The 23442-nt window shown below is 48.9% G+C and overlaps 1 protein-coding gene and 2 long non-coding RNA genes across 3 annotated transcripts; 1 reads left to right on the forward strand and 2 right to left on the reverse strand.

Moving 5' to 3' along the window:
* Positions 1-2878: 2878 nt before the first annotated feature.
* LOC121141282 lies at positions 2879-11085 on the reverse strand. The gene is made up of 2 exons (XR_005878149.1): positions 10687-11085; positions 2879-3616 (listed from the first exon to the last, which is right to left on the reverse strand). It is a non-coding gene; the product is annotated as an uncharacterized LOC121141282 (long non-coding RNA).
* Positions 11086-11153: 68 nt separating this feature from the next.
* Dusp1 (dual specificity phosphatase 1) lies at positions 11154-14003 on the forward strand. Its single transcript, XM_005087000.4, has 4 exons — positions 11154-11669; positions 11899-12044; positions 12415-12634; positions 12982-14003. Exons 1-4 carry the CDS (start codon positions 11303-11305, stop codon positions 13350-13352), a joined length of 1104 nt encoding a protein of 367 aa, XP_005087057.1. The 5' UTR covers positions 11154-11302; the 3' UTR covers positions 13353-14003.
* Positions 14004-19466: 5463 nt separating this feature from the next.
* LOC121141116 lies at positions 19467-20546 on the reverse strand. The gene is made up of 2 exons (XR_005878023.1): positions 20396-20546; positions 19467-19862 (listed from the first exon to the last, which is right to left on the reverse strand). It is a non-coding gene; the product is annotated as an uncharacterized LOC121141116 (long non-coding RNA).
* Positions 20547-23442: the final 2896 nt, after the last annotated feature.

Consider the following 23442-nt stretch of genomic DNA (forward strand, 5'->3'; position numbering starts at 1 on the left):
GAGATTAAAGACAGTTGTGTCTGCCTTCTAAGCCAGATGCTTCTTTGTCCCTGGAAAGCTAGCTCCTGTTTTGAGGTGTCTGTGTAGAATTGTCTCTCCCTCTAGATCAGGGGTTCTCAGCCATCCCAATGCTGTGTGACTCCTTAATGTAGTTCCTCATGTTGTGGTGACCCCCAACCATGGAATCATTTTCATTGCTGCTTTATAGCGGTAATTTTGCTATTGCTGTGAATTTTTATGTAAGTGTCTGATATACAGGATATCTGATATTCAACCCCTGTGAAAGAAAGGGTCATTTGATCCCAAGGAGTCATGATAACCCATAGCTCACTTCCTCTCCTCTTCAGATGGCTACTCAAATGTCGGCTTCTCATGACAGCTTTCCGGGAACACCCTCATTAAAACCGAATCACCTCTGCCCTCTGCTTCCTGGTCTCTCTGTCTCTGTCTCTCTGTCTCTGTCTCTCTCTGTCTCTGTCTCTCTCTGTCTCTGTCTCTCTCTCTCTTTCTCTCTCTCTCTCTCTCTCTCTCTCTCTCTCTCTCTCTCTCTCTCTCTCTCTCTCTCTCTCTCTCTCTCTCTCTCTCTCTCTCTCTGTGTGTGTGTGTGTGTTTCCCTGAGATAAGGTTTCCCTGAGATAAGGTTTCTCTGTGAGTTCTGACTATCCTGGAACTCATTCTGTAGACCAGGCTAGCTTCAAAGTCAGAGATCTGCCAGCCTCTGCCTCCCAAATGCTGGGATTAAAGGCATGTGCCACTACTGCCCAGCCATCTCCTGTCCTCTGCAACCCTCTTTTTTCACTTTATGTATCTCCTCTATGCACGTACACACATCAGGTGTTCCCTGGCTCACCAGTATAAAACCAGCAACAGCTTCTGTATTGTACTGGGTAGAGTAAATAACCCAGGGTTGATCTAGTCTTCATGAGAATGTGTGTGGGCTCTCCAGACATACACCATACTATTTTATAGATGGCTCTTGAGCATCTGAAGAGTGTGGTGTCTGTGTGAGGAAACAGAACTGAACTCCAATAATAGATGATGTGCATGATATATATTCATAACATACTTTGTGTATGTGTTTATATAGTGCCATCTATTATCTAATTATTCTCTTACTGTTCATTGGTAAACATTGGCTCTTTGTGGGATTGAGAGTCAGAGTCCCTCTGCCCATCTTTTCTATTCTGCATCTTGTTCTAGAACTAGGAATGGATAAGGGTGGCCTTGGGGTGAGTCCCCAGCCCAGCTTGGGCTGGGTTGGGTGTTGGAGGTAGTACCCTTCAAAGGTATCCTTTCCCTCCCTCCCCTCCCCTCCCCTCTGCTGTCTTCCTCACCTGAGTTGGACTACCTATTCCTGTGCTCAGCTCCCTGAGGGCAAAGCCCATTTCCCATGTGCTTCTCTCTGTGCTGGACACTGGCATCCACTGGGATGGTGCTGGCTCATTTCATTTTCCCCAGTGTCCCACACGGGCTGCAGGCTCTGGATGAGCAAGAGAACGAACGGTGCAGGAGACTGAGCTGCGGCCCTGCTGAGGTCCTGTACTCCCAACCCTCTGTGTCCATGGAGGAAGATGTCACTGTGACATCTCTTAGGGAGACTGGTTCCTCCTGGTGCCATCCTTTCAGGGTGCTCACAGAGCAGAAGTTTGAGGGTGTGGGACAGGGTCACACTTTTTCCTTTCTAACTGGGAACTGTTTGCATTCTGACTTCTTAAAGCACCTTACACTTAAATTGAGGTCAGAAATGACTTTTGTTTCAGTTATGAGTTCTTTTTTTATTCACATGTTTCAACCTACAGACTTTCAAATGTGACCCTATGGCACATTCATTTTGAGTTTTATCTATGATCCCTCACACTCCTGCCTTCACCATGAAGGCAGGCCAGAGAGGTTCACGTTGCTCAGGGACATGCTTCCCCAACTTTCTGCTGTAGAGCGGGCCATTAAGAAATGTCTAGCAGGTAGTAGGTCTGAAGACTCCCATTCAGAAGGGGGTCCTGCACCAAATGGGAGAGCACAGGGGCACAGAGTAGCCAGGAAGACTCTGGATAAGCCTTGGTGGCTTTCCCCATCTAGTCTATCATCTGATCAGACCTTTTTATCCAATCATATTCCTACCTGGTTCATGCAGTGAAGTCTTCCTGGAAACCCAGAACAGAATATGGAGAGCTATCCTCACAACTGGAGACTGTGGACTCCCAAAGGGCGATAGTCCCGTAAGTGTAGAATCAGAGTCCTCAAGTGGGTGTGGAATCTTCCACACCTCTTCCTACCCCTCACTGAGCTGTTCCCTCATCTGTATCCTTTCTAACGTCATCTGCAGTAAATAGGAAAATGTGTTTCCTGAGACCTGTGAGCTGACTCAAGTGAACTCACTGGGCCTCAGGAAAAGCTGGGCGAACACCAACTTCTATAGCAGTCACAAGCTTAGGTGGGACAGCCCGGGGTTTGCAACCTGTATCTGCAATGAGAGAAGGACAGCCCTGGGCACAGAGCCCTTGACCTTTGATCTGACACTTAGTTCAGGTGGGGACTGCCAGACTGAATTGGATTTACTGTGGTTCTCAACTTGAGACTCAAGACCCCTCTGGAGTCACACAACGGATATCCTGCATATCAGATGTTTATATTATGATTCATAACAGTAGCAGAATTACAGTTATGAGGTAGCAATGAAATAATTTTATGGTTGGGGGGCACCACAACATGAGGTGATTCCTGGGGTAGAATCCATAGTTGCTTTATTACTACCTGCTTGTTATTCTCCATTCTCAATTAGTACCTGAAAGCATTGAGCCTAAGAGAGCAGAATGCTACAAATCCTTGCCAGATGTTTATGACAATAAGACACATCAGAAAGATGCGTTAAATTTTCGGGTAGGTGATCAAGAAAATGAACTCATTTTATTTGTGTGTGTGATGTGGATGAAACCTGGGATTTGGCACATGCTAGGCAAGTACTCTATCATTGACCTATAGTCACATTTATTTTCTTCCCCTAACCCTGAAACAGGGTCTCACAAAGCTCAAACTGGCCTCAAAATTACTACGAATCTGAGAATGACACTAAATTTCTGATCTTCATGCCTCATCACATAAGTGGCTTTCTTTCTTTTTTTTAATTAGAGAAAAATTTATTAACATATTTTTTCATTGTTTCTTTGGAAATTTTACATCATGTAACCCAATCCCACTCATTTCCCAGTATAAGTGGCTTTCTTAAGCAAAAGAGACCAGGGCTCTTTTCCAAGCCTAAACCTCACTGATGACCAAATCATTTGAGAGCAAGTTGTCAAAACATGACCTTTTGTGTTGGCTAGTTTTATGTCAACTTGTCACAGGCTAGAGTCATTTGAGAAGAAGGACCTCAACTGAGAAAATTCCTCCATTAGAGCAGGCTATAGACAGACCCGCAGGGCATTTTCTTCATTAGTGATTGATGGGGGAGGGCCCAGCCCAATGTAGGTGGTGCACCCCTGAGCTGATTGTCCTGGGTTTCTATAAAAAGCAGGTTGAGCAAGCTGTAAGGAGCAAGCCACAAGTAGCATCTCGCCAAGTCCTCTTCGACAGCTCCTGCCTCCAGATTCCTGCCATGTTTGAGTTCTGTCCTGATTTCCTGTGATGAGAAACAGCCATGTAAAGTGTAAGCCAAATAAAGCAGTTCCTTCCCTGTTGCTTTGACCATGGTGTTTCATCACCCTTCATTGTTAAATACTCCAGGATACATATCTTAAGAACAAGATATTCCCTAAGCAATCACAAAAGTCACTGGTTCTGCAACGCCAAGATCCAGTCTGCATTCAGAGTCATCATCCCAGAGCAATACCCCTAAGCTCTTGTCCTCTTGCCCATGGGATGGAAGAAACAGTGTCTCTAATGGAGTCACGTCTCATCTCTCTCTCTCTCTCTCTCTCTCTCTCTCTCTCTCTCTCTCTCTCTCTCTCTCTCTCTCTCTCTCTCTGGTTTTTCGAGACAGGGTTTCTCTGTATTGTTTTGGAGACTGTCCTGGAATTCGATCTGCAAACCAGTCTTGCCTCAAACTCACAGAGATCCTCTCAAGTGCTGGGATTAAAGGCGTGCGCCACCAACGCCCGGCTGTCTTATTGTCTCTTATGACAAAGGTGGAGCATCTTTCTACAAGCTCCCAAATACTAGTTATTTATCCATAAATGGATTTTACTTTTTAAAAGTAGACTTAATTTTCATTTTGATTATGTGTGTAAGTGTGCATATGGGTATGTATTCATGAGTGCAGGTGCCTGTGTTGTGAGCTGTTGACACAGACGGCTGAGAAAATTTTGGGATGAACAAACCACATGAGTGTCAAGTGAGCATGCTTTTACAACATTTAGGGAGAGGTGTCTTTGAGAGTGCAAAATGCAAAATGAAGTATTGACAACCCCTTCTCCCCCAGTATTTCAGACAATGACCTTTAGAAACAGGGTCAGTTACACAAGTGAGCAAGTCAAAGTGAGATGGACAGAGTGGTCCTGATCCAACAAGAATGGTGTCCTTGCAGAGAAGGAAATTTTGGACAGGGTCATGTGCACATTGAGAACCTCAGGTAAAGATGAAGGTAGAGATCGGTGGCCACCTGCAGGAACCCAAGGATGGCCAGCAAACATCAGCAACAGCTTGCTGAGAGGGGAGGGTTGCAGTCTCCCATGAGGACACACCCTGTGGTTACCTTATGAGCAGACTTCTGGCCTTCAAAGCTGATTGCTGACCAAGTTCTGCTCTTGAAAGCTCTTAATTTGTGAGGTTTCTTCTGTGGCCATAACCAACTAAATAGGCCCCTGAAGGTAAGGCTCAGGCCCATGCGAGCAGCCCAGTGAAGATCAATAGAGTATGTGTGGGCCTTCTTGTCTCTGACCCCAAGCAGGCCCACCGAAGCCTGTCCCTTGTCTGCCTTTGGAGCTGGCTGAAACGAGGCATGAATGCATCAGGGCACTGGAGGTGTGACTTCACTCTGGATGGGTGGCCAAACCCATTGAGGTCAAGCCTAGTGAATGAGTCATCTGTCCAGTGTGGTCAGTGAGTCAGGCAGGCAGACCCTGCTGAAGGCTGGAGGTGCTATCATATTCACTTTTCCCTTTCTCTTGGAACCAAGAAGCATCTAGTAGCGGGTTCCTGCAAGTTATCATTCCTGACAAATGAACAGCAAAACGGCGCAAACCCCCCACCCTTGTGCCACACCTTCTGTGTGTCCCAGAAGATAAGGACAAAAGTCTTAGAAGGTGGAGAGAGCACTTGGGGTGCATCTTTGTTAAAGCTCACTGACTCCTCTTGGCCTTGGCTTCCTCTTCTAGTCCCACGGTGGTGGTAAGGGTCCCTACCTTGTGGGTTTGTATCATCATCATAGCAGGATGTAAGTCTGAAGCTGTGGGCAGAGGGCCAGATTGCCAGCAAACCCCCAGGATAGACACATGGGGAAAAGTGGGACGCTGGGACTCCCTTCTTCCCAAGTCTTCATCTGTGATTATTTGCATGCCTTGCATGGCAGACAATCCCCCCCCCCAAGACTTTGAACCAGACAAAGCATAAACTCATTTGCTCCCAGTGATGTTAATTACTGTTTCCTAATTATGAAGAGGGAATTATATCTCTATTTATACCCTGTTAAAAGAAAGGAAAGCAGGAGAGAGTTGTCGCCTCTCCTCCAGGCATCTGTTCCCTCAGCCAGCAGACAGCAGGATGTGACTCTGCTAGCTATGGTCGACAGGCTGTGTCCTTGGGTCAGGAAAAGGCCCATGGAAATGGTAGAGTCCCACCACCTCTGCTCCTCTGCTGGTTCCTGGACTGGTCCATGTGTTTGGTGTTTGCACATCACACTGTGCCTTGCACTTTGTACTGGGGACCAAGAAGAGTAAGGACCCATGGCCAAGCATGCAGGTGGTCTCATGGGGAAGTGTTCCTACAGCAAAGCTTTAGGAGTTACTATTCTAGAGACAAATGCATCTCTATGCAGGGGTCCAATGGGTTATCTGCTCCCAGGAGGAAATGGCAGTTAAGGGGGCCACCTGCCAAATGTGTTTCCATCCCACATTGATCTAGAGCTCTGTGAGATGATATCATCCATTCCTCTGACATCCTTCCAGGCTGAGGCCCCACTGCAAGACTCCTCAGTTGCCATAGGCAATAAGCTCCTGAACTTCAACAGTTTTTTAACAAGCCTATACCCTACTCTTATATCTGTGGCTGAGTAACGGCATATTTGAAATACTCTTCCATGATAAACCTTATTTTTTTGTTTTATTGGACTTAGATGTTTCAGACCCTAATACCTACCTCACTAAGTCAGATGCAGTTCAGAAGGGAAGTTGCTGACAGTTGTTACTACATCCATCAACTAGGACAGGCCTCTGCCTAAGTCACACTCTAAGAACTGTTAAGACAAAAGTGCCTTCTACACACTGAAATAGAGGAAGAAAACAAATATTGCTCTATGATGCATCCTGGGGGGGCGGAGCTTATGAATAGTCGCAGAAGAACAACAATACAGATCAACCGAACACGTTCCAGGGCCTTCCAGCCACGAGCCCATGTCAGAGGCTGGCAGACTTTTCCCCTTAATGGAATAAATATTTAGGGTTTTGAGAGAGGCAGGGCTAGGGCTGGTTCCTGGGCTGGACTGTGTCTCTCCCTGTCTCTCTGCTGTTGTATCTCCCTTCAGAACACAAACTGCTACCATTTGATGAGCAGTGTCAGAGAAGTAATGCAATTTGTCCAACTTGAACTTGGTGGTAACAGTGATGCCACCGTCCTCCATGACTGCCTTTTAATGCTTTTGTCTTTCTTGTTTTCAGATGTTACACATCTGAGTAAAAACCCACCATTCTGACTGTATTTCTAGGGAAAAAGGTACAAGGGATGCCAGGCAGCCTCTTGAGATAAGCAGTGTTAAGTTGAACACAAAGTTGGCGCCATACTAGTTCCAGTTAGGATGTTCTGAACACAGTGTGACTTTGGACAAGTTGCTTAACCTCTCTGAGCTTCACTTCTCTCAAGTGAGGAGGATGCATAAGATGACACAGCTGCACCAGGCCTGATTAGAGAGCTGTGTGCAATAATTACACAATAGAGGCTGGCTCTGTCCTCATGCCTGGGTGTGGAGGGTGATGGGTTTCCCTTGTCAATCCATAGGGTGGGCCAAAGCTCAAAGGTATCAGGGACTGGAGAGGCTGGGTTGGAAGAGCTAGGTGGGTTCAGGCTCTATCCAGTGCTGATGCAGGGATCTTGGCTCTCTGAGGAAAGCTCCAGGCCATCTGGGAGCCGGAGGCCTCAGCCAGCACTGCCAGTGTTGAGTTTGCAGAAACTGAGGCCTCAGGAGAGGGAGGTGGAAACGGTCTCATGCTAGAGCTGCATTGACAACTCCCAGCTGTGTGACCCTTGGCATGTCCCTTCTCTGAACTTAGCAACCACCCCTTCCTAGGACTATGTCAGGAGATGACACCTGTAAAGCACCCGGCACTAAAGAAAGGTTAGAGTTCACTGGTATTCTTAAAGACACTCTGCTATGTCACAGACTGTGGGCCTACTACGTGCTGGGCATTGCCATGGAGGAGAAATCACAGGCCTTCCCTGCAACCAGCACATCTGCCGCCCAGTGGCATAAGACGTGGGGTGAAACGGGAGAGGAAGGGAGAGGGAGGAGAGGGGGATGGGGAGAGCCAGAGGAGTCTCGATTTGCTTAGACAGCCCCTTTGCAGGGTCTGCAGGGGAGAAGGGTGTTGAGGAGCTCAGAAGACAGGGATAGGAGGGCAGTGTTAGCAAAGCTGTGGGGGTGGGAAAGGCCTAGAATATTCGAAGAACACAGGCTCGCTGAGTTTTCTTGGAACCCAAGAGCAAAATCAAAGCAAGTGGGAGCCAGCCAGAAGGCCAAGGACACGGGGAGACCCATGCCAGAGGACTGATGTGGGAAATGGGAGTCACAGACGGTTATGGAGCAAGAAGTCATGAGGCTTGGATTTGGAATGTCCCCTACGAAATCTCACGTATTGAAGGCCTGGTCCCCGCTGCAGCAGTGCTCGGGAAACTTTGGGGAAGTGACGCTCGTCTCATCGATGGATATGACGATGCTCAGAGCTTGGAGGACTCTGGTGGGAACTGTAGGAGGGTCCTCGCTGAAGGGGGTGGGTCCTTGTGGCCACTCTGGTCTTCCTTGCTTCTTTTCTCTGCTCTGACCTCCCTACATCTTTCCCCCTCTGATGCTCGGCCATCCAACGATGGGCTGGCATCTCCATTCCTCTCTTAAGTTGTTTATCTCAGGTATTTTATCACAGTGCCGGAAAGCTGACTGACACAAGGGGAGACAAGGGGAAAGAGAGAAGGGCATCCACCCCTCCCCTGGGCGCAATTCTTCTGCAGGGATCCCACCAGGCCTTTCTCCCACCATTTAGTTTAGTTCTACATGGCCATTATTCCCAGTTTATAAGTATGGTAACTGAGGCTCAGAAATAGTAAGTCACTTGCCTAATGCTACGGAGGAGACAGTGGGCAGGGATCACCTTCAGTCAGTAGTGGGAGCTTCTCCTGCTTTCCCTCTTTGACTCCCCAGACAGATCCTAAATGAACTCTGAAAGGGTCTGACAAGTTCATAGGCTTGTGCCAACCCTGTGCCCTGAGTGTTCCCACAGGACCCACATAGAAGGTGATGCTCTTCTCCACAGTCACAGGAAGGTGCAGCGAGGAGACGTGACTGACGCCGCACAGAAAGAGGGGAGGCAGGCTAAGTCTTTTTTAGCTGGCTCTTACCACCCCACCTGCCTGTAGAGTTGTTTCCTAAGCACACCTGGAATTGCCAATGCTCAGGCCAGTGAGGACCAGCCTCTCCCAGAGTTCACAGCTACTGACTCACCCTGCTCTGGGCCCTCAGCAGCTAAGCACACAGTGCAAGCTGCCCATCCCTCCGCCTCTCTGGTTCTGCCCCCTGTCACCAGGGCATTCTCACTGCCTGGACTGGGACCTTGGGTGGCTAGACCTTTGCTAACTCTTTCTGAACAAGTGGATCATAGAATAAGTCTCTATGGTACACGGAGCTTTCTGTCAGCTGGAGTTCCAACCAATTGAGGTTTCTAGGTGTCTCTCAAGGACCCAACTGGAGATGCCCGCTAAGTAAGGTTCTGATGCCAGATTCTGAAACACACAGCCCAGGGACCTCATGATATAAGAATCATGTCTGGGAAGGGGAGAAACAGAGTCGGTGACTCAGGAGGGGAAAGGTCCCGGTGTCCTGCCCCTCCTGCTTCACAAGGGACTGTCACCAAGCCATGCTGCATGGTATCCTTTGTACAGATACTGCCTTGAAGGCTCAATAGAAAAGAAAATGGCTGGCTCCCAACAGTCAACTGACCGCTGGGTTCCAGCCCACTTTTTATGCTCCTTCCAGGGAGGGAAGAGAGCAGAACTCCGCAGGGACCAGCAGACATTTAACTCCAGTGCCAGACCATGCCACTGCATTTATATAAATAGGTACTTTTGAAAACTTTGGATAGAAAAAGATATAATGAATGGCTTTGCAAAAAAAAGTGTATATATAAATAAAATAAAAAGGAAAAAATGAAGTTGGTACGCCAAAGGCAGCAGCTGTAACATTTTATGATTCAACACAAAAAATATGTTGAGGCTCTCAGCGGAATAAGTAGAATAAACAAATAATTTTTTTCTTTCTGTCGCTGAGATGCAGGGAGGGTGGTGTTATCTGACTCCTTTGCTGTCCTTTTAGATCAAGGTTCAAAGGAAGGTAAAACGCCCTTCAGAATCCACAAAGAACCCAGGAGGAACAGAAGAGCTAGGGAGGCCAAAGTGAACGGACGTTGCAGAGCAACGACACATGGTGACCAGTAATACACCTCCTCTAGTAGAGAGGAAGAAACCGCAGAATGTTCCTGACTCGGCACCCCTGCAGAGTGGTGCAATGTTTATGTTTATGTATCCAACTCCGTGGTGTCGCAGCTGGGGCTCGTGGCCCCAATTTGGGGGAAGGACACAGGCACCATTGGGGTCTTCCCAGGTGCCAAAGTGCAGGTTTTGGCAATACTCCTAAGGCACCTTGGGATTGGATTAGGAGTTCAGCCTCTCTGGAGTACAAGGACCTGGGTGTGACCGTTGGAGTTTGGCCAGCATAGGAGAGGATTCCAAGCCCCCAGCCCTGGGTCCCTAGTGTGCCCAGCTTCTGTTCAATACAGATGATGAGCCAGGTTTGGGGGTGCATGCCATTAACCTCAACACCTACCGGTTGAGGCAGGGGCAGGAGGATCTCTGTGAGTTCAAAGCCAACCAGGGCTACACAGCAAGACTCCTATCTCAAAACAAACAAAACAAAATAAAACAAAAGAAAGTTGTGTATGCCCCCGCGTGCGCGCACGTGCGTGTGCGTGTATGTGGAGGGAGTCGGGGAGCAACAACCTCTGGTGCCACGCCAAAACGTGCTTGGCGGTCCCTGGGCGGCGCTGTCGAGCCCTGCCCAGGTCGCCCCGAAATGCCAAACCTGGGCTCCACACCCGATCTTTCGACCCTCCTTTCTTGGCTCCAAGTCCTCTAAAGACCATCGCGGAAGGGATAACATTCTGGTAGGGAGCTGCCTGAAGGTACTTTCCCATGTTCGGCGAAAAACATTTTAAAGTGACACTAAAGAAGGACGTCTCGACTCTCGCCATTTGTCCTCCGTAAAGCCACAGAGTTTACCGAGTTGGTCATCTCTCTCTACTCCTTCCCCCTTTCCGCTCGGCTCTCCCGGGCCAATACTCCAACAACGCGAGCAGGACCAGTTGAGATCGTGGTCCCAGCAGTGCTCCTACGCTCTCGGCGGAGGCTCGGGAAGGGGAGCCGGGCAGGTGTCCCGGGGCGCGACCTCAGGCCGCACGTCCTGACCACCAGGACTGGCAGCGCTCCGTCCTGTCTGCGGGGCCAGCGGACAGCAGGGTGGGGGCCGGGCCGTGAGCCAGCGCGCAAAGCCGACCCGCTCCCAGGCCGATGACGTCTTTGCCTTTGGCTTCGGCGGCGCCAAGCCCGGCAGGGCGGGTGACGTCACCAACATGTCACGTGATCACCATTCAAACAAACAAACCGTTCCCCCCCCTCCTCCCGCGCCGCGCCCGGGACCGCCCCCCAGAGAGGCCACATAAAAACGCGCTCCCAGGGCTGAGCGCGCAGCGAAGGACTGGCGGGCAGGACGCGCGGTGAAACTAGACCCAGAGCAGCGAGCACTTGGGGAGTTAGGGCCACAAGGATACCGCGTCGGACCGACAGATTGTTTTTGGAGGGCCGCGGGACGGGCACGCTGGGGTCGCTTGGGCTGGCCATGGTAATGGAGGTGGGCATCCTGGACGCCGGAGGGCTGCGCGCGTTGTTGCGAGAGCGCGCCGCGCAGTGCCTGCTGCTGGACTGCCGCTCCTTCTTCGCCTTCAACGCCGGTCACATCGCGGGCTCGGTGAACGTGCGCTTTAGCACCATCGTCCGGCGCCGCGCCAAGGGCGCCATGGGCCTGGAGCATATCGTGCCCAACGCCGAGCTGCGCGGCCGCCTGCTGGCTGGCGCCTACCACGCAGTGGTGCTTCTGGACGAGCGCAGCGTCGCCCTGGAGGGCGCCAAGCGCGACGGCACCCTAGCCCTGGCCGCGGGCGCGCTCTGCCGAGAAGCACGCACCACTCAAGTCTTCTTCCTCCAAGGTACGCGCTCGTTCTGGCAGGACCTCTGCCATTAGCTAGGAAAGGGGCGTCCCGCCTGGAGTGCCGGTGTCCAGTCTCCAGGGACTTGTCACTGGCTTTGTTTGGCTTCAGGAACAAAGACTTCCCTGAGCCCTCCATGTAAACTCGCAGCCCTCGGTGGGTGGGTGACTTGTCTCCAGGTACTGTGTCGGTGATGCTAATGGGAAAATGTGTTCCTTTGTGTTCTCAGGAGGATATGAAGCGTTTTCGGCTTCCTGCCCTGAGCTGTGCAGCAAACAGTCCACCCCCATGGGGCTCAGCCTCCCCCTGAGTACTAGTGTCCCTGACAGCGCAGAATCCGGATGCAGCTCCTGTAGCACCCCTCTCTATGATCAGGTTAGTAAGAGTCTCGGTCTATGTGGGGGTGGGAGGGGGTGGCAGAGCTGGCAGAGGTCTGGAAGGGCTGTGTCAGGGAGAAAACAGAAAGTGACTGCAGCTTTATTTATACTTGAGGGGACATGGGGAATCTTTATTCCACAGTGAAGCGATTGGCTGGAGCCGAGTCTCCCAGTTGCTGGCATGTAAGAGCTTGTTGGCTCTGTCCAAGCCAATGGACCTGATTCTTTATTATTCTTTTAATATGCTGTCAATGCTGAGGTCACCAGTGTCTGAAACTCCCTTTTTCAGTAGGGAGTTTTTGTGGGCGTGGGTGCTCGTGTTAACTCTGAACAAGCTTGATGAATGCTGGACTGTTTTTGGATTCCAGGGGGGCCCAGTGGAGATCCTGTCTTTCCTGTACCTGGGCAGTGCCTATCATGCTTCCCGGAAGGACATGCTTGATGCTTTGGGCATCACTGCCTTGATCAACGTCTCGGCCAATTGTCCTAACCACTTTGAGGGTCACTACCAGTACAAGAGCATTCCTGTGGAGGACAACCACAAGGCTGACATCAGCTCCTGGTTCAACGAGGCCATTGACTTCATAGGTAAATGAAGGTGTCTGGGACTTCTGCCTTCTGTCCTCACATTGAGTCCAGCCTCTTGGGTGATGGCTTGAATGACCCTCACCCGAGTCTTCTTCCTCATGGAGTAGCAAAGCCAGACTCAGATAGTTAAACTGACTGACTTGCCCAGCATTATAAGTGGAAATACCTAGTCTGGATTGAAATTCCTTGTTACCCCTTACACAATGCACACATGAAGTCCATGTGATAGCATGAAGCTGACCCTAGCCATATCTGGACAGGTCCCGCGTAGCATTTCTTAGCTGTCTTTGACCTGGGCTTGGGCTGGTCTCCTGAGTTTTTGAGTAACCCACCACTTTGTTTTCCAGACTCCATCAAGGATGCTGGAGGGAGAGTATTTGTCCATTGCCAGGCAGGCATCTCCCGGTCAGCCACCATCTGCCTTGCTTACCTCATGAGGACTAACCGAGTGAAGCTGGACGAGGCCTTTGAATTTGTGAAGCAGAGGCGGAGTATCATCTCTCCCAATTTCAGCTTCATGGGCCAGCTGCTGCAATTTGAGTCCCAGGTTCTGGCCCCGCACTGTTCTGCTGAAGCTGGGAGTCCTGCCATGACTGTCCTTGACCGGGGCACCTCCACCACCACTGTCTTCAACTTCCCGGTCTCCATCCCGGTCCACCCCACGAACAGTGCCCTGAACTACCTTCAGAGCCCCATCACGACCTCTCCCAGCTGCTGAAGCGCCAGGGGAGGTGTGGATACCCACGTGCCACCGGGACGCCACTCCTCCCGTGGGAGGAGCAATGCAATAACTCTGGGAAAGGCTCATTTGAGCTGGTCCTTATTTATTTAACCCCCACCCCCTCCCCTCCCGAGTTCCACTGGGTTCCTAAGCAGTCATAATAATGACTACCGCAAGACATTTGCTGAGCTCAGCACATTCGGGACCAATATGTTGTGGGTACATCAAGTCCCTCTGACAGAGCAGGGCAGAAGAGAAAGGACTCTGAGCCGGTTTCTTCTTCACTTGCCCGTGGTTTTCTAGAAACTTCATGCTTGACATACCTACCAGTATTAACCATTCCCGACGACTTATTTATTTTTGTGTAGGTGGTCTGCCTTCACAAATGTCAGTGTCTACTCATAGGAGAACCAAATACCTCAATTTTTGTGTTTGCGCACTGTACTATCTTGTAAATAGACCCAGGGCAGGTTTGATTTCAGCACTGGTGGACAAATCCGGTGTTGGTTTGTAGTGTTTAGTTGTCAACAGTTGTATGTTCGCTGATTATTTATGACCTGAAGTAATATATTTCTTCTTCTAAGAAGACATTTTGTTACTAGGATGACTTTTTTTATACAACAGAATAAATTATGACGTTTCTATTGAGCTCTTGATGCTTTGTTTCTTTGGCAACCCTACCCTACTCTTTTTTTTTTTTTTTTTTTTTTTTTTTGGTTTTTTGAGACAGGGTTTCTCTGTATTGTTTTGGAGGCTGTCCTGGAACTCGATCTGTAAACCAGGCCGGCCTCAAATCACAGAGATCTGCCTGCCTCTGCCTCCCGAGTACTGGGATTAAAGGCGTGCGCCACCAACGCCCGGCACAACCCTACTCTTGAGCAAGTATCACAGGGAAGCATTGGACCAGCACTGCCAGGATGTGTGTGGGGTCTGCTCCTGTACCTCTTGGGTCCACAAGGCATGTAGGTGAAGTGTATGAAATGCTAGCGGCTGCTACCCAGATCTTAGTATAGGGTCAAGGTGTACACCCATGCCATGTCACCCAGGGAGCTCAAGTGTCTCCAGAACCATTTGCCTGAACTACGTTTTTTTTCATTAACATTGTCTTTGGGAATCATGGACAAGATCTCTCCTCCCTGAGCTATTTGCAGAACGCCCGGGTTAATGTGTTCTTCATATGCGAGGCATGGGATTAGCCTCTCCCCAGAGAGACTCCGGTGCTGTGCAGGTGAGGATGTGAGGCTCCAAGTAACTGAGCAGCTGGAGCAGGGATTAGACACTGCATTGTGCTTTCTAATCCTATGACCTCTGAGCTTTGTCACTTGTCTTTATCATATAGTCAGTTTGCCTTGGACAAGGCTTTTATAGCTTTGAAAATAATGCATTAAATGAAAAGCAAATCCAAGTACTATATGCATGTACAGAGAAGAAATTACTTGCACCTCCCCTGCTAGTTGTTGGAGGGTGTGCACACCAACCTCTGCATAGAAACATTTTTGGCAACTGTCTCCTTCAGGTCACTTGCTACCCTATGTACCTATGTTGAAGACACAGGCAATTATGTCAGACTTGCTGCAGGGCAGGACGCTGGATTTTCACTCTTGCCAAGCAGGCTAAGGCTGAGAAGGTATAATCGAATACCAACCCATAATCCATTCTGTAATGTCAAATGACATAACAGCAAAGTCCTTGGGTTCCTGGCCCCGGTGTGCCCACTTTTCTGCCACCTATTTGTAGAGTAAGTGCTACTCGAAGTAGAAAGGGAAGCATTCCATCCATCTTCTCTAGGATGGATTTGGTGCCATGATCCTCGTGCAGACCCATTGTTCAAGCCTCGACACAGAACTTGCCCTTGACCTTTCCCCGCCTGCCGCTTGGCATCCAGGTCTGAAGATCCATGTGTTCTAAGACAGAAAAATTTATCCTGGGCTGGCAAGCTCGTATCCTTGGCTGGGTTTTGGACAAGTGTATTCATGCCTTCAGAACGAACCAGATGCAGTGTTCTTATCAAGCCCTAGATGTTGGCTATTGTGAATTGTTTCCTGCGTGGAAATGTACCAGCAATGGCGATTCCGTGGCAGATGCGGGGACTGCCTTTCCCGTGGGTCCCGGGCCTCTGCTTTCAACTTGGCAGTCACTGGCTGAACCCAAATTAATCTCCAGTGTGATCCAGTCAATGGAAAAATACAGAGGCTGCCTCAGGGAGCTGCCAGGGAAAACAATTCACTCACAGCCCAGACCAGAAGCTACCCCTCTCACAGGTCACCTTTGCTAGGGCCCTCTAGAAAACAGCATGCTTGGGATAAAAATCAGTATCTCAGGATGAAAAGAAAGCGTTAAAATACTAGTTTCCCAGAGAGAGTTGATGCAGACACTACTTAATTATTTAAGGCTTCCTCAATAGTGACAGCTATCAGTTTGGGGGCTGCCACTGAGTTCCAGGGTCCACCGCGTGTCTCACCTGTGTTCACAGTCTTTAACATCACATCCATAGGCCGGAGAAGGAGGCAAGGCTGCAGATTCCGTGTCCTACACTAGGTGGTATTGCTGGAGTCTCAGTGAAGACTGACCCAAGTTGCTAAACAAGAGTTTTGTAGCCTTCTGTGTTCCACATGGTTTTACCCCTGAATTTTTTGAGTGGAAAAACTATACCCCCCAAGGCCCCAGTTTCTTCCTCCAAGCAACAAAGAGTGACTGGCAAGTTGATTGAGGGCTGTAGAGCAACAATGAGATCCCCTTGTCCCCAATGACGTCTGGTTTTCCCACCCTATGAAATGACCGGTTTGCCCTGCATCTGAAGGGCTGGTTTCATGCCAGCTCTTTAACTCCAGGCTGTGGAAAAGGCATGGATGGATGCCTGCTCTGTGCTTTTCTGTGGTTTCCAGGCATCCATCAGATGAGACTTCAGCCCCCACCGCCTCCACAGCATCCTTTGCTTCCCTTTCCAGGGAACTTTGCAAGCTGAAGCTCCCTTGTTCTGCACTAGCAGCCTCTGGCATCCATGTCCCCCTCTCAGCGTATCCAGGATGACATCACGGTGCCTACACCTTTAAGATTATATAAATCTGTGATCCTGCCTGGCCTCAGTCCCCATAGTAACCGCGGAGGAGTTTCCCTTTTGTGAGGAAAGCCGTCATGTCACTTCCTGCTGCTGACAAGTCAGTTTGGGAGATTAAAATGAAAGGGGGCGGGGTGCCTCTGAGAAGTGCTGGCTTCGTGGTTTCTGTTGCTGTATACAGAGGCAAACAATGTCAGCTTGCTGGCCCCGCCTGCCATGCTGGAGCAGGCTTCCCCACACCTCCTGGTCACCTGGGGCTGTTTGTCTCTAAAGGTTGCTTTCTGGGGAGCAGTAGGAAGACTGCCCACCACTGGGGACTTTTTTTTCTTTTCTTTTCCTGAGGCTGTGCCGGACAAGTTTGTTCAAGAACAGCCTGGTATAGCCCAGCCTAGGTTCTTGTGTGTCAGCTCAGGACTGGGTTTTGTTCCAGGGAGAACAAAGGGTCCTCATGGCACTGGCCTCACAGGCTTGACTAGCAGAGGAGTCTTGCTAAGGAAAGCACCTAAAAAAGCCCCATCTTTTAATGAGCTTTTAAAGCTAATAGCTGTCCCACGCTTCCATTGCCTCATTCATTGATCAGCCAGCCGAGATTGTTCAAATACCCCACAGGCCCTCTGTTTGATGCAAGACAAAGCATTAGCTCGTAAGGAGCAGCAAAAGGGATGCCTGTGTCAGCAAGTAGACAAGCGATGTGGATCCCGGATATGGAGCTGGGTTGGTAAGAGAGGACGTGCCAGGTGTGGTTGTTGGGGCACAAGCTGCTCAGAGGACTCATGAGCCACACTGATGCCTGAATGGTGAGCTGGAGAAAAGGCTTTTAGCCTAGAGGGCAGCCAAACTGGAGCTTTGAATGGACCCCCTGTGTTCAGGGAACAGAACACCTGAGTCAGTTATACCTGTGTTTGAGTCCTAAATTTTGACAGTAGCTTGTCAAATTCTTGAAGCCTCAGTTTCCCCATCTGTAATTTGGTTCAATCACCCCTCATTCCTAAAGGCACTTTGGTTTAATGAAAGACACATTAGCGAGGCTTGCAAGGGTGAGTCGGCTGGTCCCCATTCTGTCAATGAGCATTGATACCCCTCCCTGAGCAGAGTGCCGGAACAGAGGGAAACAGGGGTGAGCTGTCCTGTCATTGTCATGACGCCAGCCTGCATTCACGTAATACCAGTCTTTAAGCCTTGCCAGCAGAAGTGGCCTTGCTCTGAGATCATGCTGCCCTGCCCCACTGACCTGGGCCAAGGGACCTCCCTTTCAGAGCCCCAGTTTCCTCATACATAAGAGGCATCTGAGATGTCACCCAGCTTCCTTTCCTGTTCATCTCCTAGTGATAAGCCTCCTCCATCCTCAAGGCCAGGAAATCTGCCATCCTGGGCTTTGTTCAGGTTGTCTATGCTAAACACGGGAAGTGGGATGCGCTCTGAGAAGGTACAGCGCAGGGGGCTTTGGAAAATGGCTTAGTGTTGTGTATACGTGACTGGTCCTCCTGAGAAGGGCTCCCCCAGAGGGTCTATAGACAACACCATATGCTCCCAAGTCTCCATGCCCTGGACCATACCATAAAGGTGGGGTTATAAATCTCTACCACAACTGACATCAGTCATTCACTCATCCCTTCAGTAAGTCTGAATTAAGTGTGGATGGCGTGTTAAGCATTCAAAGGACTAAAAACTGAGAAAGAATTCTTGCATCTCACACCTTATATTTAATTCAACAGCAAACCGAGACAGGGCTTTCTTCAACGCATATGCTATTCCCAAATAAGCCAGTCCTATCATTTCTAAAATGACCCGCACGGCACAGGAACCTCATACCTTGCCTGTGTTCCTACAGTAACCTGAGCTGTCCATTGGGCTGTCCATTGGTCTGCAGACTCTGTCCAGCTGGCCTTTTGCTTTCAGGGTTGCTGTTTCCCAGTTGCTGTTTGCCAGCAAATGTTTTTCTCTACCTTCGCTACTCAAGAATATTTCACTGAGCAAAGAATTTCAGTTTTGTTTGTTTGTTTTGCTTTATTTTTAATCACATTGCAGATATAACCCACTGTCTTTAGGCTTTTACTGTCATTGTTGGGAAGGATGTTAATGGACTTACTGCTGTCCCTCTGAAGGACCTTGTCTTGTTTTCGCCTGTTGATTTAGTAATTTATCTTTGACAGAAGTTTGGATATAATGTGTCTCTGCAGGTTTCTTCTATGCAGACCATGTGTGGTTTGTGGTGCTTTGGGAGTCATAACTTCATGCTGTTTGTTTGCCTGGGAAATTCTTCTTATTGTTTTTCTTTATTCTTTAGATACTGACATCTTTTGTTTTATTTCACTAGGTAAACAATAACTCTCTGAATCTTGCTTTCTCTCTCTGGAAATTAACCCAGAGCCTTGTGCATGCTAGGCAAGTGCTCTACCATTGAGCTAGAGCCCCAGTCCCCTGTTTTACATTTTAAATGTTGTTATTATTTTTGAGATTGAGTCTCACTAAATTGTCAGGCTGGCCTCTAGCTTTTTTCTGCTGTCTCTGGACTCCAACCAAGCCAATCATCTCACAGGCTGTAAAATTACCTCTGAGTTATTCAGGTCCTGTCAAGTTATGATTGGATTAAGGTTACCCAGGCGCTAGAACCCCTAAAAGACAAACTCACCAGTCTTCTGAGGCTCACCTTAAGTCCCAAATGATTGCCACTATTTTTTCACATACCTTGTCCCATGCTTAACTAAAAATAACCAGACACATGAGAAATGAAGCATGGCCAAAACTCAAGTATAGAAATAGAGAGACAGCTCAGTAGGGTGAGGAACAGGGAGAAGGGCTTGCTGCCCAAACCTTCACCTAAGTTCACCCACTGGAAGCCATGTGAAGGTGAGAGAAGAAAACCAACTCTTTGACCTCCATAAGTGTGCACTCCCCCCTCCCTCTCTCTTTCCCTCTCTCTCTCTCTCTCTCCCTCTCTCTTCCCCCCCTCTCTCCCTCTCTCCCTCCCTCCCTCCCTCCCCCTCCCCCTCTCTCTCTCACACACACACACACCACACCAAATAGTAAATTTAAAAAAAAAACAGTGAACATGACAGCACACACCTTTAATCTCAGCACTTGGGAGGCAGGGGCATCACCTGGGTAACCTTAATCCAATCAGAACTTGACAGGACCTGGGTAACTCAGAGGTGATTTTAGAGCCTATGAGATGATTGGCTTGGTTGGAGTCCAGGGAGTTAAAACCCGTTGGAGATCAACCGAAAGCTTGGGTTGTGTGGTTGGGTTCCCAGGCTCCTCCTTGGTGAGCTCTAGACTCTAATTCTTGTCTTGTTTGATGCACAAGTCTCTACAAAGTCATGCTTGACTTCTTAGCCATTCTTTTATTTTTTCAGCCTTCAGAGTTCAGAGGTAGTATCTTAAGATGCCTCCAGTACCAGAGTTCATCTAGTTTCCTTTTTCATTAATGGGGTTGTAGTATGCCACAGCTGGAAGGAAGGAAGGAAGTCTCAAAATCCAGTAGGGATGGGATAGGATGGAGAATTACAGATGGCTCAGAGCAAGAGGATGGGGGCTGCTACTGCCCTGCACATGCGGGCACTTACGCCTGTCACAGCACTTGCTCTTCAGAATGCTATAAAGGGCTTCACTGTTTTATGTATCAATTAAAAGAAATCAGAAGCATACAAGTCTAGAGAGAAGCTTCCAGAATATCAGGTCATTGTCTCTTCAGGACACACTCCAACTTCTATCCCACCCATATTCAAGGACTCGATCTCTCCTGTTGCTCCTCCCTCTGGGAGTCGGACTTCTTCCAGCCAGCCTCCTGTCCCTTCAGCTCTCTATTCAGCAGCTGTAGAAAGGTTGGCTGTTCCTTGACTGTCACCGTGTAGACCAGGCTGCTTCCCAGCCCTGGCAGGCCCTGACTCTCCCTCATCTCGACCTTTTCCTATGGCAGCCATCACCCGACACTGGTTTAGCGGTTCAGGTGTCTGTGAGGACAGTGGCCCATCTGTCTTACCCGCTGCCTGACAGCTGCTCTTAGACTACAGGCTGGCATCCCAAGGGTGTTCCTCACACACGGTGAAGCGAGGAACTCAAATGCGTCCCCTCCTCTCTGGGTGTGTCCTGGGCCCCAGCAAAGGGGAAGTGACTGTTTTCTGCTCAGCCATCTCTTCCCCTTCCACATGAGGCAGTCTCCCTTGGAGACCTTCCCACAACACACAGTGGCATGCAAATAAAAGAAAGTATCTGAAAACCCTGGTGGTCAGGAAACAGGCAGCTCCCTGGCCATGCAGGACCTGGCCAGGCTGGGACTCTCCCGCCACCAGGATCAGGACTGGGACAGGGAAGGGCTGCAGTGAGAAATTGGCCTTAGGGACTCTCACTGAGAGACCCTGACTCCCACCACTTCTCCATATTTCCTCCCTTTTGTTCAGGACAGAATTCCCCATACTGTGGTCCTCTGCTGAGGTGGAGGGCAGTAACTGACTCACGGGGAAGTCAGTGGTGCTCTTCTTGGCTTTGACTCATAGCGTTTCAGCTGGTAGGAAGACTTAATGTCCCACGACCTCTCTTGGAAATGTCCTTTGTCTAGTGGCCATTAGGGATTCTCCTCTGGTCTCCCACAGAGCTCTCAGCCAACCTCTGTGGTACTCAAGGCTCTGTGTTGCTCCATGTCAGTTGCTCAATGAAGAAGGGAGTTTATCTGTGTGGGCGACTGAGGGAAGGTGGTGAGAATGACCACTTCTCCAGCCCCCACCCAAGCACTGGCACGTCACTGTTCCTGAAGGGATGAAGAAACTCTTGGTGGAGTCAAGGAGGCACTTTGGCCTAAAGTGAGTGAGCCCCATCCTCCTGGGGTGGGGGACAGGTGAAGGTGGCCTGCTGTGAATATTGCTGGAGACACCAAGACAGATAAGACAAGACTCCATCCTACTCCCACCAGCCCTTCCTAAGCAAGAAGTGTCATGCCCTCTGCTGGACGCTGGTCACACAAAGATGGAGATCTTTCGTGGCCCTGACTGCGGTGTTTCCTCCGCCATTGGCAGAGCCTGGCGGGTTGTCCAGAGCACAGTGCTTCAGGAGTATGACAGGAGATGGGGGATAGGCTCAGACAGTTGCTCGAGGAGAACAGGCAGAAGGCTACCTGGAGGAGGAGGGGACCCTTCACTCTAGAAGCATGGAGACATGCACAGGAAGGGCTTCCTGGTCCCAGAATGTTCAAGAGTCTGAACCCTGGGTTTTAGGTAAGGAATGCCCAGACTTGTTTCTGGCTCTTCCTTCTCCGGAATTCTATACCAAGGGGCTCATGCGTTTGTCTGGCTCTCAAAAAGGGTGCATCAGAGCGCTTTGTTTCTGACACTAGGCACTTCACAGATCAGGCACGTGGTGTCCTGAGAAGAGGAGAGAAAGCTGAGCACTGGCTGGGACTGTGGTTTCTGCTCCCTCTCAGTGCTGCAGATAGATGTTTATGTCTGTAAGTGGGGGTGCGGGGTGACTTGCACCCAGTTTTGCTGCTCAGCCTCCTTTAGGAAACAATTGCACGGCTTTTCCTGGGGGAGACTTAAACAAATGTCTGTTCACCTTGGACAGGGCACTAATGACAGACTGAAGAAACGATTTCACACTCAGATAGCTAAGTGAAACTGCGAGGTTGGTGAGTATTTACAGTACATGAGTGATTCTGTGACAGTTGCATCACTGAAAAGCTGCATCATGGACTGACAGGCAGCTGGAAAGTCAGAAATCTCCCTCTCTCCAACACTTGTCATTGCTTATGTAACCTTGGGAAGGAGCTTTGAGACTCTTACAAGTTTCAGGAGATTTCTAAGCCTTGTAAGATGCATTTCCTGAGTCTGCCTCCTCCATCCAGGAAGGAAAAATTAGAATTCTGAGAATTTGGGTTCAGGGTAACACACACACACACACACACACACACACACACACACACACACTCAGGACACAACACACATATTTTAAAATGTCATGCTATGAATTCTGAGGAAATACCTACATAACACATGTAACGTGCCTTTCACTGTCCTGGCAATTAACTCCCAAATAATGACAAAGAGACTTATTATTAATATGAAAGCTTGGCCCTAGCTTAGTTTGGTCCCACTAGCTTTTATATCTGAAATTAACCCATTTATATTCATCTATATTTTGCCTCTTGGCTTTTTACTTTTCTTTGATTTTGTATGTCCAGTTCCCCTCTATGTCTTGTTGGTATCTCCTCTTCTGCCTAGATTCACCTTGAGTGTCCTCTCTCTGCCTAAAAGTCCTGCCTATCTCTCCTGCCTAGCTACTGGCCATTTAGATCTTTTAAAACAAATCACATAAATATTTCTTCACACAGTGTACAAATATCCCACAACATTTACCCCTTTTGTCTAAATAAAAAGGAAAGGTTTTAATTCTAACATAGTAAAACTATATGCAATAAGAACAATCATCAAGTAAAAAAACACATTCTCAATGTTCAGTCCATTTGTATTTGGCAAATTCAAGTAAAATACTCTATTATCTATCCCATCTTGGTGAGTCAAAATTTTGTATCTAACTAACTTTCTATCATAACTAAGGAGAACTGTAATCTTCAACTCCATCAGATACATGAGAAGGATATATTACCTGATTAAACAGGAAGTGCAGAGCAAGCAACTTCCAAAACTAAGAAATGACAGAGACATCTGCCTGCCTAGACAGTTACCCCAAGGTTCCTATGCCATGTTGGGGCATCCATCTCTGGGCTACAGGCTTAGAATATCTGACACTTTTCTGTGAAGCAGGAATTTTAAAAAATTGTCCTACTTTGTCTTGTCAATGTTCAGCAGTCACTTTTCTGTGCCCTGCTTGTCCTCTTTGGACAGAATACTGTCAGCAGTTGAGGCAAGGGCATTTTCTTGCCCAGTGGCTAACAATGCAACAAAGAACGTAAGCTCCACATGGTGGATCTCCAATGCCTATCTTCCTTTTTTGAAGTAAATTCGTGCTGTCAGTAGCAGGCATGTCTCACTGTTATGAAAAGCCTTATATTATTAAAACATCTGAAGTGCCATATTC

Source organism: Mesocricetus auratus, unplaced genomic scaffold, assembly GCF_017639785.1.
Source record: "Mesocricetus auratus isolate SY011 unplaced genomic scaffold, BCM_Maur_2.0 Super-Scaffold_100007, whole genome shotgun sequence".
In the NCBI taxonomy this organism is placed as follows: domain Eukaryota; kingdom Metazoa; phylum Chordata; class Mammalia; order Rodentia; family Cricetidae; genus Mesocricetus; species Mesocricetus auratus.

What these genes read in the sequence shown, in the direction of transcription:
- Dusp1 (XM_005087000.4), top strand. Translation starts at nt 11,303, where the DNA reads ATGGTAATGGAGGTGGGCATCCTGGACGCCGGAGGGCTGCGCGCGTTG. An exon ending in TCAAGTCTTCTTCCTCCAAG is followed by an intron (nt 11,670 to 11,898) that starts GTACGCGCTCGT and finishes TTGTGTTCTCAG; the next exon opens with GAGGATATGAAGCGTTTTCG. An exon ending in GCACCCCTCTCTATGATCAG is followed by an intron (nt 12,045 to 12,414) that starts GTTAGTAAGAGT and finishes TTTGGATTCCAG; the next exon opens with GGGGGCCCAGTGGAGATCCT.